The sequence below is a fragment of the Hippoglossus hippoglossus genome, chromosome 10 (assembly GCF_009819705.1).
Source record: "Hippoglossus hippoglossus isolate fHipHip1 chromosome 10, fHipHip1.pri, whole genome shotgun sequence".
Taxonomy (NCBI): Eukaryota; Metazoa; Chordata; class Actinopteri; order Pleuronectiformes; family Pleuronectidae; genus Hippoglossus; species Hippoglossus hippoglossus.
In genome coordinates this window covers 7,090,664-7,109,900 of record NC_047160.1, presented here as the reverse complement: position 1 = coordinate 7,109,900, position 19,237 = coordinate 7,090,664, and the positions used below count along the sequence as shown (strand labels likewise).

Below are 19,237 nucleotides of genomic sequence, written 5' to 3'. Positions count from 1 at the left end.
CTGCGATTCTGAAATGAAGGCCTTGATACACACTGCCACTTGGCAAGAGGAAAGTCCTTTTCAGCAGTGGGAAGAGGGGGGGGGGGGTGTCAATTCCAAGGACTAATCCCAAAAGAATTTTTATTCCCCCCTTTTTTTTATAGCTGTGTAGTTGTATTGCCTGCATTTCTAGCAGTTACATGAGGACTAATACTCTCTCTGCCACCACACACTCTCAGACACTGGAATATAGAGGAACTGAGTGCACCCTCAGCACCCAATGGAGCTCTATATCTTCTGTAATTTAATTTGCATGCCAGCCCTGATGCCTGTGTTGTGGATGGGGGAGGAGGAAGCCAGGAATCCAGTGGATGTAGCGGCATTTTCTCCAGAGGAGCTTGTGATCGCTTCACTGTGAGGGAAGACAGTAATTATAGCATGAAGATGGTAATCGCGTCATGTTTTCTACAGATGTAGGAAACAAGGTTCACTGCTAACACAACAGGAAAACCTCTCAGGACATATGGTTTGATTTAAACCGTCCGGCAGAGGGACACAAACTCACACCAGACAACAAGCTTCGGAAATGGAGACTTCAGGCTTTTTATATAATTTACCTGCTGTACAGAGGCAAACTAAGTAAATGAACTGGTGAGGCTGAGGGTTTACTTACAAATGCAACCATTGTTTGAAAGAATACATTAAAGGACAACTACAGAAGTTTAGCACTTCTATAAAGGTGGGATGCTTACAAGAGACAAACAACAAACAGAATGGTTACAATCGGTGCAGTGGCGGATAACATATCCTAAATCGAGGGGTGGATCCGGGGCCCCAGTTAAAATCTTATTGGGCCCTGAAGTGCCCCTGTCCTGTCAGTCTTTTTATGAATAAAATATTAACTTCCATAGAATAGTAAAAATAAATATGACAGATTGTTCTTATTTTCTAAGCTTTCACAATTTGCTTGAACAAGGAACAATTTTTGAATGTATTCCCCGTGACTCGAAGCTACAGAGCTAACAGTAAACAAAGAATGACCTAAATGTGCACCTTACTGATCAGAAATTGTCCATGGATGTTGGTCATATAATTGGCTCCTCTGTGTAAACTGTGACTTTATGGCCCCTGATTTAGAAGAATGTTTGATCTTCTACTCATAGTGCATAATAGGGGTTAAGCTACAAAACCAGTCCTCAAGCCATTTAGGTCGTTACTCCCGACCCTCTCATGTGACCAAGAAGTTTTTGAATTAGCATCCCCACAGCAGCAGGGGATATGCAACAGAACGATTAAATAACTAACCCTAGGCATTCTGCATAGTTTCCTTTTATCTGCTTACATGTTGGCTCAGTCAGACATAACACAGACTTTTTAAAGGGAGTCCATTTAATGTCCGGTTCAGCTGCTTCAGACATTTGTGTTTACACATTCAGATCCTCAGGGTAATGTCTAGAAAAGCTGATGGTTGCGGTGCATGTCTAAAACAGCTTTTGTCTGTCACACAGTGCACAGTCTGGGTAACAAGCTCCTGCTCTGTACGTTACGTAAAGTAGCAAAGGTTTGTCCAAAAACTTGCGATATTCGTTGCTAGGTGCTTTCTTGAAAATACTAAAGAAGTCACAGAACAGAAACTGTACATGTTTGTACATTCTGAAACAGAAACCACTTACTCACTCACATTCAGGGACGTAGCTGAAAAATCTCGTCTCCTAGCCATGCCGACATTTCTTTGTTGAAATCATGTTTTTAAAAATATTTTCAAAAACTGATTCTAGAGAAAAACCTATAGAGTTATTTTGTAATCAAAACCGTTTAAAGCTAAAAAGCTTAATGTTTGGCCACTAGAAGGCAGGATTTTTTTCATTTTGCACATATTTCGCCATTCCTCAAAAACGGTCTACTTACACATTGCCATGTTACACAGACGGAGCAATAGCAATTCAAACATCAGTAGAGCCGTCCTTGTGATTCACGTAATGTTTTTACGAATAATTGGCTGAACTTAATGGTACAGTCATACCTCCTCACAAAACCATTTTTAAAGCAGCTATAATCAATACTTCATACTAACAATCGATCACTACCTGTATACTTGATAATACTTGTATGTAGAAGGAGTTGCTTGCAAAAACAGTAACACCACTAACATCTGGGCTTGGGCGGAATGGGAATGGACACAATCAGCATCATTCCAGGGTCAAATGACTTTGCAAAAGACACAGGTTTTTATCAGCTCCGGCTTTGGTCGGCAGTGATGAAAACATGATAGCCCGGTGAACGCCATGATTTCCTCTTCTTCTTCATGAAGCTGCATTTGGGCAATGATATGACATGCAATGAACTTCCAAGCCCTGGCTTGTAAATAAGCATGACCGTTAGTTTAGTTATTGTTTTAAACATCTTTGAAACAACGTGCAACAACGATTCTTTCTAAGAATCCTGAAAAATGCAACGCTGGGAAAACAGCAAGGTGAGAGCGCTTCTGCACCTTTGTGAAATCATACATTACTCGCCCGGGGATGACAAATCTACATAGAGCATCTAGCGTCTCTCAGCAGCAGTTTTGACTCACTCTCACCAGTTGGTGCACAAAGCTGTTTCGATTGAAAAAATACTGTACGCTATTTTCTCAGCAACAAATGAAAAATATCAGCAAAAAAGCTGGTAAAAGTGTTGGAACATTTATCCAAACAGGAGTTGATGCAAAGCAAAAACAGAGCTGAAAAGAGAAATATATTCACCAGGTGGCCTGAGACATGACTTCAAATGAATGCTAATGTTATTGTCTATCTGCTGGATGTGTAAATAGGAAACTGTTGCTCACATCTTCACCATATCGACTTAAAAGATGTTAATACAGTTTGCGCTGTATTGCAGTTATGGCAGGTTTTAAAAACACACAGACAATTTACCTAAAGTCCTCAGTAAAATCAGGACATCGGTGATAAAAGCAAATAACAATAATCCTGCTGCTGGGACATCATCTATTATACATGTGTATGAAGCAAAACATTACTACACTCATTTGTGTTCAGTCATGGATTTTTCTGTGCGATGCGTGCAGTTACACAAAAGTACATAAAAGTAACATGTCGAACATGACTGTGTGACAAATAAATGTATGGCTGAAAAGTGGTATTTTATGTAACAGTGTTTTGATGCGTTCGCAGGCTTATGCAAGATGTCCATCCCTGTGAAGCCTGAGAGCACATTCATTCGTGCCAAATGACCTAGTTTGCAAGTACGCTACACCAAACACTGACACACTAGTAATGAATGATTAATTTAAAGTCAGCCAATCAGATAATGTGGAGTGACTAGTTAAACAAGAGGAGCAGTCACTGGCAGACATGCAGCCTTCCACTGAAGCATCATACAGCACTTAACCTAGATATGGGCATTTAGTGCATGAAAGGATATTCTTACTCAATGAAATTGAAGCAGGGATTCCCTTGATAGTGAAATGCAGTCACTGGGGAAATACTGTATACTGGTAATTGATACCTAAAGGGAGTCGTGCTGGAGCTCAGGGACTCAGCACTTACATCTGTTTTCTGGCACATGCACTTTTTTCAGGATGCCGTTCAAAAATGTTAGTTTTATTTATCATTTCTAACTTTGCATTACATGCATTCATTTTTTTTCTAGTTGATTGGTAACATTACGACAACCTATTTCAATTAGGACAAAAATCTCATTATGCGACAGAAATGTCACGTCAAGTTATAACATATAGAAACGAGGTCTATATTTTGTGCTTTTTTGATGCTTTTGCCCAACATATCCTGAAATACCAATCTTCAGCATAAAAAGAAAAGTTCCAGGAATGAAAACTGGAGCAGTTTTAGAAAAGGAGGACTCACTGTGCATACTGGTGAACATAAAGAAAAACTGCAACTCCACAGAAGTGCTTTTCAAACCACCTACTAGACAGTTATGTGGTGATGAAACGAAATATCTTTCACCAGGAACTCATCAAATTTAATGTTTGAAACCATCACATTCAAAATTCACATACCCACTTTGATCTGACTTTACCCTCTTAAACAAAAGCTTGCTAAGTTGTTTCTGAAACAACTTTTATCTTAGTTGTTAAAATCCTCTTCATGTCCTGATAGCCATCAACAAACAATCATCGTTTGAAAAAAAAGAAAAAAAGAAAATGTCTGCCCTCGCAAGACTGTAATAAACACTAATGATGGGAGACATACACCGCTGAAGCAGACACGATAGTCAATAGTCAGAAGTTAGCAAGCGGGTCACAGAAAAGTTGGCTTCTTGTAGTTATCAGTCAGATCGCAAGAGCTGATGGGAGGGGGTGTTTGGGTTGCATATTTTCAGAGTTTAGCTTGCTCTTACTATCTTTTCCAGGATTACCAACCCTATCTTTAAAGCATTTTTCAAAGCAAGATCCATGTTGCTACAAACTGGTTTTCACCCTGCACTTACACAAACTAAAGAAACCACGTTATTGAAACTAAAAGCATGATATAAACTTGAAAAATATTTATCTCTGCCATGAAGATTATGTTTTGATCAGTTTTTGTTTGTTTTGATGGTTAGTTAGCAGAATTATACAAAACCACTGGATGGATTATCACAAAACTTGACCATGGGTGAGGTTTGTGCTCGACTGAGGGCCGTTTTAATTCAGTAATGTTATGAATACTTTTTGGCCAAAATGGCCTAAAAAATTAAAAATAACAGTGGTCTCCCTATAATTATAGCATGCTTACACATTGATCCCTGCTATCATCATCGTCATCCTGTAAGAACTATATTTAAAAACCCTTCTTCCATCAGATTTTCATCAACTAAGTAGTAGGACTAAAATTAGATCAGTGCTGTTTCTCACTGACCCAGAGGATTGTAAATGCTTTCAGATCTACTGCAACATCTTTTTTTACTTGACTCTAACAACAAACTATGGCATTTGGGCTGTGTGGCTGTGTGAAATACTGTCTGCAGCAAATATTTTACCATCATATTTATTACTTCATAGGTGGTTAAACAGACACTCTTAACCTGGATGTTATTCCATTTAAATGATTTGTTATTATTATCTTGTTATTATTCCTACTGACAGGTTTTAAAATTGACCAAGACCTAGCCTCTTGATACAACCACACACAGGCAATATCAATAGGACTCACTTTATGTTTCCCTATGTGCTAAATACTCTGAAATTTGCAATCATTATCTCTATTAGTACCAGAGCAGATAATCCTAAAATAAGATAAAATAAGCCCAGAAGAAAAGTCTTCTCTTTCTTACAGTATTTTTATAACTTGAAAAATATAATGGTTGTGTAACTATCATTGCGTAACGTGTACTAAATTTTGCATTATTTATTAATTTATTAATTCATTTGTTTTCTTGTTTCTTTGTAACTCAGGATGTTGGGGAGAGTTGTGGGGGGATTTGTTGTGTTGTTAAATACCATAATAATACAAAAAAAGAAGAAGCATCTTTAACTAGATATCAGCCCTGAAAAATGAGGCAGCTTGTAGTGTTTATTTGTATGAGTTGAGAGGAGATGACCGCTGGGACTTTCTTCTCCAAACTTCTCAGACTGTTTCATTTGAATAACTGTCAGAAGAATTTAACAAATAAAGGTAGAGATTTGAGCAACACAGCACTAATTTTACTTTCCTGTAGCTTTAATCATGGTGTGACCCCTCAGATTTAGTTTGTGTCCCCTTGAGGGCTCTTTGAAGCACTTCTGAAGCCCCTTGTTAAAGGCCCCATATTATACACCTTCCTGGGATTTAATTTGAGGTTTTGGTACCCCTAAGAGGATATATCAGTGGTTTAAAGTCGAAGGCCTATCACCGGTCTCATTCTGGCGCATTGATGATCTCTCTGGTAAACACAGCTGAAAGTCACATTATGTTTGGATACCGCTACAGAAGACCAGCCACATATTTACAATTGGTTACAACAGGATGTTTCTGAACAGTAAGTTACACCGTCCTCATGTTTGTTCAAGTTTTAGCAGGACAGTCGGCCAATGTAGGAGTAACGTCCCGAGTAACAGTACGGAGTTTCACAACGGAGTTTCAATACGGAGTAACGTAGACTTTACTCCGTAGTGAGCACACCGACACGGCACGTCAGAAGAAATAAAGCGTGACCACTGGTCTCGAGCAGTAACGTTCTTAGGAGGAATGTGCAAGGACACATTCTCTTCCATGCATCACTCCATGCTGCAGTGTTTCTTCAGTGTTGTTTGTTGTGGTTAACTTTGTTAGCTAACAAGCTGCTAGCTCAGCAACATGTCTGCTTGGTGTCGTGTTCGGTGTGGAGGGGAGGAGGGGTGGTGGAGGTGATGGGGAGCGGGGGTGCAGGGTTCAGAGGCTGGACTGGTACCGGCTGGGTGGGGCTGAGAGACGAGTGCGAACCCATATGACTCATACAGGGGAGGAAGTACGAAACGATACGTTTCGATAACATATTTCTTAGAATGGACTGAATGAAAAAGTCTGATGAGTGACTGTTTTCATACTTTGAGGCTCCCTACTGACCCCCTTCAAGTATTTACGGATAGTAAAAGCCCAGAAAATGTATTTTACACAATATGGGCCCTTTAAGCCCATTGTGACTTCTGTTTTGAAAAGTGCAATTTAAGTACTTTATGATTAGTTTATGCTTATGTTACTATGGAGACATGCACTGTTACCATGGCAACGTGCACTGTGTATTTTTAGGTTCTTTGGGGCTTCAGTCAGTCCTTATTATCATCATATGCACTAAACATCTTTGTCTTTAGTCTCGTATTAACCACGTATAGCAGCATTGTCTCTGTCTGCTGTATTTGTTATCCAACCTTATCCACAGCCATCAAATCTCACTGCACTGATCCGGCGGCCTATTCAAAGAACAGATTGTTGGTTCACTCAGCGCTGACGTGTGCCTGCTGCTGTTACTGCTGCTCCACTCCACCCATCCTCCACCTGCCTCAGTTCTGCTCCGTTTCTATGCACCCTGGAGGGCATTTATTTCTCACTTAATAACAACTGGGGGGGTTATTTTCAATGGTACCTGCATGTTATTTATCACTCTGCTACATATTTCATTCTGCTGCCCTGTGTTGCCACAGCAGGGAGCCTTTTCTGAGAGGAGAACCACATTTGCTATGTGACACGGTAGCTACCGATAGAATTACACTAAAAATGAACAGTAAACAACACCAGGTAAATGACAGAAATGCTTCTCCGGAGCAGATCTCACATGTTAGACATCTGTCTTATTTCAACTGTTCCACGCTTGTTTTCCAATTGTCATTATCTTCAAGTTTTCTTCTCCAATACTCAGAAAACCAGAAGGTAACAGCACATCATCCTGCTGTCTGCTCTCATTCTCTCTCCAGTGGCTGTCTGTTGATTTATGCACTGATTACAAAGTCTTATTTCTGACTTAGAACATATTACATGGCCTTCATCATTGATTTGATTACTGCCTTCATATAATCTCCTGTCACTGTGTGTCAGATTCCTTGTCACTCCCAGCATGTGGAAGAAAACAGCTGCCAACTGTCTCTCGTCTCTGTGTAAAAAAGCCTGCTGGTCTCAAAGTGTCTCAGTATTTAAATCCACACTCAGGTTCCATCTATTTACAACAAAGTGGGACCAGTTTTTGATCTACACTGTCTACTTCCTGGAGAGTAATGGTGTCGTTCTCATTATTACACACAGAAACACTTAGTCTCATATATACAGACTCGAAATCTGGCCCCATTTCTTGGCATCTATGTTAGTGTGTTTGCATGAAATGTGTTGCTTCTATTTTTAGGCCTAATTATCTCTTTTATATTACAACCTATTTTCCTTTGTATTTGTCTTCTGTATTCACTTTGTGGCCAATATGCTTGTTAAAAGTGTTTTATAAATAAGTGTGTAACTTGACAGCTGATTGCCTTGGATCGAGCAGGAGGAACAGATAGTGTGCTAAGCCCCAGTCCCCTTAGTTACTGTTGCTATACGCCTGTCGAGCTTTCTGTCATCATGGCACATGTGCGGTTCAGCACAAAAGTGACAGATTTAGCCCTTCTTAGCACGGCCTTAGTAGTTCTTCAAACGACAGACCCTCAATTCCATACACAAGTATACAAAATCAGGCCTTTGGTTTCTAGTGGGTGACTCCGACACCTGACCCATCAGTCCACCAAGTTTTGTGGAAATCTGTTCAGTTGTCTTAGTTTAATCCTGCTTACAAACATACAAACCAATCAGAATACAAACGGACAGGGGTGAAAACATAACCTCCTTGGCAGAGGTAACAAAGAGTAGGACAGAGCCGCTAAAGTCACTCTTAACTCTGACACATTATCTAGGAACAACTAGGAATTCCACTTATTAAGTATCTAAACTTGCTTGAAAATTTGCCAGATGTCACAAAGACACCTGGAATAATAACCCACTCTTATGAACAGTTTATCTCCAGAAATAATTATAGGTTGATTGAATAAGCTGCAGCTTCCATATGAGTTGGAAAGAAAATACAGTTTAATCTGTTTCTTGTACTTTTGCTAAGGTTTTTATGGAAAAGGCTTAAATGTATCGCTCTTACTAGTAGTAGAAAGCCAACGCCAGAAACACCCACTGTGCTATGATTGGATAATAGCCAATCAAGCCCGCAAACAGTTAAAATAAATTCTAAAAAAAAGCACCATTCAAAGATTTTTTGAAGTTCATTTTCCACGTATGTTTCAGAACATTTTCTCTCCCACCTTTAGCTTCCAGTCCATGTTTAGACATAACCAAAGTTAATTATCCTGTCCACTAATGAGCTTGTCACTGTTGGATTCACTTGCTAATGTGAAATGCCCCATTTTCCCTGCACACACAGCCATTCCCTTCCTGGGCTCAGCACATAGATTTTCTTTGTCATTTCTTGCATCGCTGCACTTTTGTGAGACATTCCTGTGTCTTTGGGCACCAGCAGAAGACACTTAAATCACAGAGGAACACAGACGCCTTTCTTTTCTCCTGGAGATCCTCTGTTTGTGTCTCCGCCACAACACACAGATGCGCTCCCTTATGTTTAGTTATGCATCAGCATCTGTCGTCTGTCTTTATTGACATCCATTTAAAACCCATCCGGAGAAGCAGCACTGCATTTGAACACAGCAGCAGCTCACCTGTCACGTTGCTTTTGGGTCTGCAGGCCATGCTAAATGCAGATTAACAAAATACAGAACAAAGTCGAGGATTTAAGATGCATGAATCCCAAATCCCCGTTTTGTTGAATCTCTGTCATGCATTGGAAGCAAGAACAAACGTTTCTCTGCATTGTTTCCAGCCAAATGAGAAACATAAAGACAAAACTTAGCAAGCGTTTCACGGGAAGCTACAGCCACCTCCTGAAACATGTGGGAGGTGAACAGGTTCAACATCCACCCAAACAGGCACAAATATTTCAGATCCTTATTCAACAAAATAAACCAAACAATTTTCTCATTACTGGTGTGTTTGCACAGGTCATGTTGCAACAGGTTGTCTAAAGTCAGTTTCAGACATGAACTCATATGATCAACGCAGTGGGATATTCTCCGGTCAGCGCCGTTTACAAAAACACAGAAATCCCCAGAACATTCAGTCGAGGGCTGGCGCCTGCGAGAACATGCAGGAGGCAGGACATGACAAATAAGTCACATGTTTTTTATTTTGTTAACCCCTATCAGCGAAAAGCTGTCAAATTACTTTCTTTCCAAGTTGACATTTCTTCAGCATCCTCTACATGTATATCACTTCTTTTTCATCCTGAGATATTTGTATTATTATTGTTTTTTTCATTTTTGTGTATGTCGCATGTTAGAAACGTCGCTTGGGTACATCCTGCTGTATTTTAACATGGGCTCATCCTGACGTTATCCAGACATTTTAGAAGGTGGCTGGTAGGAGAAACTCTTGAGAAAGTCTGCAGCATCTGCCTCTGACATATGCATTCTCACACACAGCACCATTGGATTATTTCGAGCGATAATCTGGAGTTCAGTGAAAATCAGAAACCAGTTTAAAAAACACACAAATACCCACTTGTGCTCTTTGTGCCAGCTAGCAACTACTATATCTATAAACTCAAACTATTTTGGTCATAGTTTTGAAATTCATTTAATAATCCAGGCTTTTCCCTCCTCTTTAACAGAAAGCTTACCTGTACTCGACTTGATAGTTCCTTGTCCGACCGTTTGCCCGAGCAGGTCGTACTGGTTCAGACGGGAGCTCTCTCCTTCCACCACCACAGAGTCCGAGGCATTGAGAGTCCAAGCGTATGTCACTTCTGAGATTGTGTAGGCATCTTGAAAAAAAGAGAGAAGAGGATGAACCCATAGGGGATAAATCTGTGGCAGATGATGATTTTTGGAGAAATAATTTCACTGAGCCAAATGAAAAGCCCCTGCTACATTGTGTATGATACTGGGTTTCTAGAGAAAAAGAAGATACTGTAGAGAGAGAAAAAAAACACTCAGTGGCTGAAGATGTACAACGTCAACAGGCAATCGATGCATTGTGACATTTGCCCTTTTCAATCAGTCAGAGCAAACACTGAACACGAAATTCCAAAGCTTGTAACGGAAACAACTGATAATTTGATATAATACAATATATTCAGTTATTGACATATGCTGCCAATCATGTCATGTTTTATGTTTGCAATATGGCTTTAAGAGATTAATGTAGATACTGTAGGTCAGCACATAAATACATTAAAATTTGATATATTGAATGAATGTGATAAGTCAAGGCATTTCAGACATGACCCACCATATACTGATGCTCTAATTATAATTTACTCCTTGTTTTGAAATCAATATCTTAAAAGCAGCTTAAAGCAAAAAAGTATTCATCCAAATGTAAAGAAGCCATAGCAATGGAACTGTGATTAAAGCCGATTTCAATTTTTCTCATATTTCCCGGTGACATTTCTGCTCAGTCTTTAATCTCTCAGTCATTCTGAATCTGTATCTGTTTAATTGCTGATGCGTGTTTTGTTAAAACTTGTCGGGCCACTGCCAGAAAACTGAGCCATGCATTCCAGCTTCACTCGGTTCTTAGGCTGCTGCTCTCATGCCAACCCGGTGAGGAGAAAAAGGAAAGAAAAAATAGAAAATAGCATTTTACTTAAAAGTTCCCTCAGGCACTACCATCATCAGAGTTACTCACAGCTGCCAAATTTTAGTGGACAGGAATGAAAGTCCATGGGGAAATCCTCCAGATGCATTGGGCACTCTGCATGCACAGTTAACCTGCATCCAATTCACAGAAAATTAAGGAGACTTTGCAAATGCATGAAAAGTAAACAGCACAGATTAGGCACGGTCTCTAAAAACAAAGGAAAAATAAACCTCACAAGCCCCATGCACTATTCAAGACGCTTCCCATCTGTAATGCCTTGAGACGAAAATAATTCATCTCAACTGTAATCAGCAGAGCAAAGTAAATAAGGTACTGAAGAGTCCAGCATGAATCTGTGTGACTGTGGTGTGAGACTGCAGGTTAGCTACGTGATAAGAAACTGCTACTCTATGTACTATTAAGACCACATGCAAAAAAAACACAAGTTAGAATACATTAGAATAAACAGGATTCTCTGTGTTCACTGGATGTATTTCTCTAAGGCTCTCATAAACAATAGAACGTTTTTAAATAACCATAACCCAATGACCCTACTGGGAAATAGGGTTATTAGGTTTATTGTCAGCTGAGAAGACTGATACGACTCTCATGTCTATGCACAAAATAACTGTGTCCCAATTCAATTCAGGGGCTGCTTCCTTTGGAGGACGTGGTCTACATGGCCCTCAAAGGAGGCGACCTTCATGGGCTGTGTAGGCCGCAAAGGCCGAATCAAAATGAGACAGTGTGGTCTATGGAGGATTTCCGTGATTTGCGTCACCAGTTTCTCCCGTCTCCTCCCTGTTGTCACCTAGCAACAGAGCTGCAGTTAGAAATGACGAGAAAGCTTTAATGCCCCTTGTTTTTTTAACGTGTGTACCATTAGCTGTTTAGTTGCGTTAAAGTGTGAGATGTACATTTAAATGTGTAGGCATCTGAGGTTTTGGTCTCATCGCTTGTTGCCGCCATTATCTCTTTAAAAAACTATTTGTCAAAGAAGTGCTATAAATCCTGGCATAGGCGGGCCTGAAAAGAATAAACCTGTTGGAGCCTATATTGCTCAGGGAAATGAGGACGCATTCGTCGCCGTCAAATTGAAGGAGCCTTCAAAATGGGACAGCCTGCCTAGTCGCGCTGCTGGGACGCAATCGGTCTGCAAATGCAAACGCCAAAGGAGGTCATCCCTGAATTGGGACACAGCTAATGTGTAGCCACAGCCAGTAGCTGGCTAGCTTAGCTTAGCACAAAGACAGGAAACTGGAGGAAACAGTTAGCAAAAGTTCCCCAGCACCAGCCAATTTGTTTAGTCCATGCAAAAAATGTAATATTTAATGGCAATGTCGCAAATCCTGCTTCAAAATGTATTTTTACAGAATGGCTTTTACTGTTTTGGCTATTACTAAAGTTTCTTTTATCCTTTTCTTTTGCCATTACTTTTAAATTATGTTGTATTATTTTAGATTTTAGATTTTGTATTATATCATTTGCTGTCTTTGATTTGAAATGACAATTTACTAGTTTGCCTCTCGTCTTTGATGTTTTGTTTTCTGGTTTATATTTGTCCCCTTTGTGAAGCACTTTGAAACAGCTGCTATGAAGGGTGCTATATAGATAAAGTTAATATTATAGATATAGGTATTATAATGTGGTTTGTGTATTGGATGGCTTTTAGGTGTGCTCATCTTCTCCTCTTTTTAAACTTAAACTGATATTTTGTTCATCCAGCACTCATCGAAAATGTTTCACTAGGTGTCCGTGATTTTTCCCATTTCAAAATGCTATTCCGTCGGCTGTCGAATCATATTTAGCATACAGACATGAGGGTAGTGTTAATCAATTAAAATTAATGTTTTTCTCAAAATGTCTTTCACCCACAAAGATAAAACTTAGGACATGCCTCTGGGTGAATTACCTCATGGTGTACAGCAGTGTTCCATCATCTTTGATCCTCAACAGTTTATTAGGCATGGTCATGTTATGAGCCACAGACTTCTTCCCATTATGGAAGAAGGTGTCTGGAGTCCAGATCTTACTCGCCATCAGGTTGTTGAGAGGCAAAATATTCATCGGCCCGTTGAATTTCAACCTCTCATCCTTCCAGCTTTGCCGGAAAAAAACATCTATGGTGTACTCCTATGGGGAGAGGAGATCAATGTGTTAAACTCTACATCTTAAACGTTTTTGCTTCTATTACTTATAAATCAGCTTTCACATGTATGAATGATTCTATTCCTTCTCCAAAATCGGAAAGGAAAACAACTCTCTCCAGCACTGTGCTTCATGGGAGTCTACAAGCAGCAGCTCTTCACGACTGACTTCACCTGCTACTTTAAAACCAGGGCTCTGCACGACTTTCTCTATTTGTCAAAGCTCCATCAAGGTGAGACCTGCGCTCTCTGTGTTCCATGCAGCTCTCTGAGCCGCTGTTTTCCTAAGCTGGCTCTGAGGCCAAGACAACCCCTTGACCTACAATCCTGTGTTGTTAAAAAGAAACCACCCGAGAAAGGATTTAGGGCAGAAAGCACTGCAGTGTGACATGTGTGTACGTGAGAAAGTGTGTGTGTGTGTGTGTGTGTGTGTGTGTGTGTCTGTGTGTGTGTGTGTGTGTGTGTGTGTGTGTGTGTGTGTGTGATTCACACACAAATATGAGTGAGAGGGAGAGATACATTCTCCAGAGTTTTTTTCTTGACAGTTGAAAAGCCCAACATTTTGATCTTGAGATGTTGAAACAGTCCACTGAAACCGAGACTATAGCAGCTCTGACACTAACAAACCATCTTACACTAACTGCTTTATCACAATTTGGGTCTTGTTTCTTAATTTTCTCCGTCTTTACTTTTGTTGATATGATATTGTTAAATCCACAATAGTAATATGTGAGATATGGTAAAGTGAATTTCTTTACTTTTCACTTTTACTCCACTACATATTTAAGCAAATATCTGTACTTTCTACTCCACTATGAAGCAATGAACGGTCAGTAATACTCCCTCATTGGTCAATTAACCAGAAGCTTAAATAAGCTTAAAAAGTTGAAGCTGGAAGTGGGTCTGTAAACTATGATGAAAACAAATGGTTACTAGTTAATTTTTGATTTATCCCACACACACCGTCCTGCTGCCAGAAATACTCAAACTACAGTGCCCAGCTGTTTTAGGAAATCACATTCAAAGACAGAGAGAACGAAAGAAAGAAAGAAAATACTTGTACAAAGAATAAATGGGCAAATGAGTCTTGTGTATTAATTCTGAGACATATTATGAAATGGACTAATACATTTTAATTCTATTTTTGTATTTTTATATTCCAGACTAGTCTTTATGCTCATGACAATTGTGTGTTTCTTGTTCAAAGTGCAATGGTGTAACAATTAGGTTCTCTTGTGTGTGTTGTTCTATTTGTGTTTATGTGTGATATGTGATTTGTGCAATGTTTTTTAATTAATATTTTCTTATTTGCTATATGTGATAATTTGTGATCATTTGACTTCCATACATGATGATTGATGATGATTAGAATGATTTTTATATAAATTTAGGTCATATTGTTGTTATTCATATGGGTTCATCCAGGGCACAATACGAGCTAGAACTGGTTTGCTGATCGTTACCTGCTTCTGATTCTCACAACATGATTCTCTTTTTTACTGAGATCTTCACTTGGTGAATTTTGTTTAACCAAAATCGTTGCGTGGTCACTACACACGCCGCACCTTGCGTGTGCTTGTTTCTAAAACGGCAGCCGATGGGTAAAAGCTTTTTGGCTGATTGGTTTAAATATACCTACAGGCTCTTTGTTTGGCTAATGCTTGTGAAGCTAAATCCAATATGTTTTCTTCCTTTTCTTCCTCTTCTCTAATTATTTTTTCCTTAATTTTCCAGCTCTGGCTGTCAGTGGTCCTCCTATAAATCTCATAAATCCTATTATGCGTCCACCTCAGCAATCACTTGAATTGCTCTACAGTGTCTGAATAAATCAATCAGGTCACAGGAGAATATTTCATTCTGTTGCTCATTTTTATGAGACAAATCTATCTGGGCAAGAGCAGACCCTCAAATAAATCATATATATTTTGCCTTGTGTACTATTCTGCTAAAAAACATGTTCATTTTACTGATGAATAGATATATATGTTCACTGAGATTACACCCCACTGATCCCACGATTTAGACATATTTCTATGAGCTCCAATGAGTGTGGCTAACTCAGTAATGACCTCTTTAAGGAGATGATGTTTTCCTCTCAGCTGTTTGTCCGTCCATCCATCTGTTTGTTTTTTTAAAGATATTTTAAGACATCAGAGATGTTTTCAGAGAAATGATGTGGACAAGTCAATCTTAGTCAAAATGTGTCAATCAAATGTGGGCGGTGACCTAAATGGGCTATTTGGATGAGATCATTTTTATAATCTGGTTTAAACGATTTACTAGTCGATCTCTGAGATCTGTTCCGCACCTATGTTCAATCGCGTTCCTTCTAGTTTACATATCTGTCAGAGGCCACTGCATTATAACTGTTAAATCAATAGATCAATCACTTGGAAAATGGGTCTTGTGGAGGGGACGTGGATAATATGATGTGAAGGTGGCTGCATGTTGCAGAATGATAAACAGGAAGGCCCAGGATAAACAAAGGAGGGACTTGAATAACAAGAGGACTTTCAATAATTTATAAGATGAAAATTGTCAGATGAATAGACATCGTGCTGTAGTGGGGAATACTGGTCCCACTTCAGCATTGTGTGTGTGTGTGTGTGTGTGTGTGTGTGTGTGTGTGTGTGTGTGTGTGTGGCCTGATAGAAAGAAAGAGAGATAATTACATTATAAGGGGGGGGGGGGGGAATCTGTGATAAAACTGAAAATAAAGCTTAACAAGTTTCTTTTCTTCCATTGCCTATGAACAGGCTGAGGTGTTGTCCTCTGAATGTTTACACAACACAGATATGGGTGAATAATTAAACACAATGAATGGATGCTCTCACCATGTCTGTGTCTGAAACTGGTCCAAAGCTGGTGACATAGATGTTTGTCTTCACCTCAGTCACCCTGTCTGGATAAGAGACAACAATTAGAAACATGTTAGTCAAAATGCTGCTAAAAGTATAAAAAACAGAATACTCTGTGAGCTTTATTTTCTTTATTTCAAAGAGAGAACAGTTAAGGTGTTTTAATAGGGGAATAAATCATCCTAAAAACAATGGCATAAAACATACAATACATAGTATTTTCATGATATACTCTTGATTTGGAGACTTGCCTGCATACAGTACATTTTTTTAAGCATTACATGAAAATGACAATTACAAGAACTTAGTGGAAAGATGTGGAATGGGTCAGGGAAGAACTCATTAACTTTTAGAGCAGATCCTCATCAGAGAGCAGATCCAGGAGTTTGTTTTTACTTTCTTTCACATTGAATGGGTGTTTTTTTTTTTTTATATATTATTTATTTCTCAGAGAATTATGTGTGAATCTTGATGAAAAAATGTATTCAGGCTGTTGGTATCGATGAGTGTGTGCAATTTTGGCAGACCCCCCTCAAAACATGTAAGATTTAAATGTGGTTTCATGGAGGCGTAAGCTTTTTTATAGAGACGTAACAATGTTTATATCAAGACCAGTCCACACAACGTTTTTTATGTGTAGTGTTTAGCATATTTAAAGATGCAATGTTTTCACAAGGTTACATACCTTTAAAGGTTCAGTGTGTAAGATTTAGGGGAAAGGGATTTATTGGCAGAAATTGAACATAAAATCATTCTAGTGATGTTTTCACTTGTGTGTTTCATCTAGATTGTACGGATTGTTGTTTTCTTTATCCTAGAATGGGCCTTTTATATTTAAATACTTTATATTTACTTCAGGAGTAGGTCCTCTCTACGGAGGCCGCCATGTTTTTTTTTACAGTAGCCCAAACTCCGACAAACTAAACGTCTTTTGAGTTTTTATGACAACTGAAGGTTACCACAGGTTCTCCTTCATGTTTGGAAGGGGAGGGTGAGGTGAGGGGTGTTCAGCTGCAACATGCAACTTTACCAATAGATGTCACTAAATTCTACACACTGAACCTTTAACTGTTGCTGATCTTCCTTTTAAATCAATTTAATTTATTTTCAAAGTATCTTTACCAATCAGATGGAGATCAGCTGTGTACAATCTCAGTTTACCTGTACATCACTGTGTAAACCAGATCATGAGCAGCCCTTGTACGACTAACTTAAGTGAGCCACAGTGACATGTGAGCTTGGATTTTAAGGGTATAAAATCTGTCCTAAATGCTCATACCGGTGTGACGGATAGGAGGAGCAAAACCTCATATGCTTCCTAGTCAAGTGATAATGTTCATCAGCGCTGCTGCTGCATCAGGTCCATTTGCTTTCTCTACACTCCGTCTCTTTCAATAATTACTGAAGCTCGATCTCTCATGCTCGGTCAATTCAAAAAGCTTTCACATTTTACTCTACACTCTGTACTACAGTGTCAAACAATGTCTTACATATGATCTAAAGAGATCATTACTCCTAAATAAAGTGCTCTCATGCATGGCGAGGCGTTACGCCATCCACGTCCCTCTAACAAGACATATTACGGAAAGGCTTTCTTATTCATAAGGTAATGTAAATCAAGAGGAAGTGACAGCTTGCTGGGGGATTGGTGCAATTCATTTAGCATGATATATGGCGGGGTGCCTTTATTTATGCTAACCAGGCCTTTGTATGTGATGCAATGATCAGGCTTTTACATTAGTTTGACGTATTTAAAGAGAGAGCTTCTTCATGCAGCCACACATAAAACAGCAACCTAGAAAACTCATGGTAAATCTGTTCTTCTTCTCGAAAGACATGGTGCATTTTACCATGGTAGGCATAATGTACCTTTCAACACTGAATTTCTCAATGACTTTGACTGAAATAATTCACTATATAGTCCATTGTATAGGACAGTTTGTTGTGCTGTCCGAATGTTTGGAGAAAATCAAACGGTTTCACAATGCAGTGTACAATGAGCGGTCAGTAGCCTCGAGCTAAATACCATCATGCATTATGAAGAGAGAGAATTATATATGCAGACAGGAAAAATAAGTTATTTTGGTGTCTGACGTACTACAATGAATAGTCATCAGACATTTCCTCCTCCACAAAAGTCCATGTGGTTCTTTCTTTGGAGTAGAGTTTCGTGCACACTCTTTTTAAAGTCCTGATACTTATGATAATGTGGTGCTGATGTGCTAAAAGTATCGTGTTATTTGTGAGACTTAACAAGACGCTCCAAATTCCTCATGTTAACACAGGATGGAGAATGATATGAGGTTTGATATGAGGTATGATATGAGGTATGCATTGTGTGGAATTCTCTCGAACAGCCTTAAAAGAAATTCTCCTCCCCTGCCTCTGTCTTGTTTCTGCAAATTGGTTTGCATGCTTGTTGTCATTTGTAATATGAAATGCCCGACAAAGGTTAACTGACCAACACATAGCTATTCAATCAATTTGACAGAAGATTATTTTTGTTATTTCACACACACAATAAATCCCAAACCTGTATCAGAACCCTCCACATAAAAAAAACCAAAACAATAAATAAAAATAATCCACCCCCACATGACAGCTACAGTCCAGTTTGCATTGCATGAGTGGAGCAAATTTACGAGCAAAACAAACCACATTTGTGCAAATGATGCATCCCAGCAGTAGCAAACCTGGGAAAGCACAACCCTCTGGGAAAATACACGTTTACTATTTTAAAAAATCCGGAGTGCATTTGGCGCCGGGGGGACGTTTGGACACTTATTTATAGGATCAAGGACAATACTTAAAGTTCATTTATTCAGCAAGAACAGTCATACCCATGTGCTTCTCGTGTAATCTGAATCATTTGGTACAGATGGGACCGCTGAAGCACGTTTAATTGGTCAGACGTAACCTGGCTGTTTTAGGGGACTGTGCATCCCGCTGTGCACCCATCCAAATGTCAGCTTCTCTGCTGCCAGTTTGGACAGAGACAAAGAGCATCAGCAGAAACACCCCGATGGAGAAGTGGATGAGTCAGGGAGGGTGAGCGACATCACCTCAGAGACATGGGATCTTTCTCAGCCGAGCCTGATCTGGCTGTCTTGATCAAACTATCATATGTTGAATG

The 19,237-nt window shown here is 39.3% G+C and overlaps 1 protein-coding gene across 1 annotated transcript in view; it reads right to left on the bottom strand.

Moving 5' to 3' along the window:
• LOC117769515 (gamma-aminobutyric acid receptor subunit alpha-2-like) overlaps positions 1-19,237 on the bottom strand; it is a 35,786-nt gene that overhangs the window by 8,575 nt on the left and 7,974 nt on the right. Inside the window, exons 4-7 of the mRNA XM_034598447.1 lie at positions 16,081-16,148; positions 13,012-13,232; positions 11,148-11,230; positions 10,138-10,281 (exon numbers count right to left, since the gene is read on the bottom strand). Coding sequence (XP_034454338.1) covers positions 10,138-10,281; positions 11,148-11,230; positions 13,012-13,232; positions 16,081-16,148 — 516 coding nt within the window. The remainder of the gene's footprint in view (positions 1-10,137; positions 10,282-11,147; positions 11,231-13,011; positions 13,233-16,080; positions 16,149-19,237) is intronic.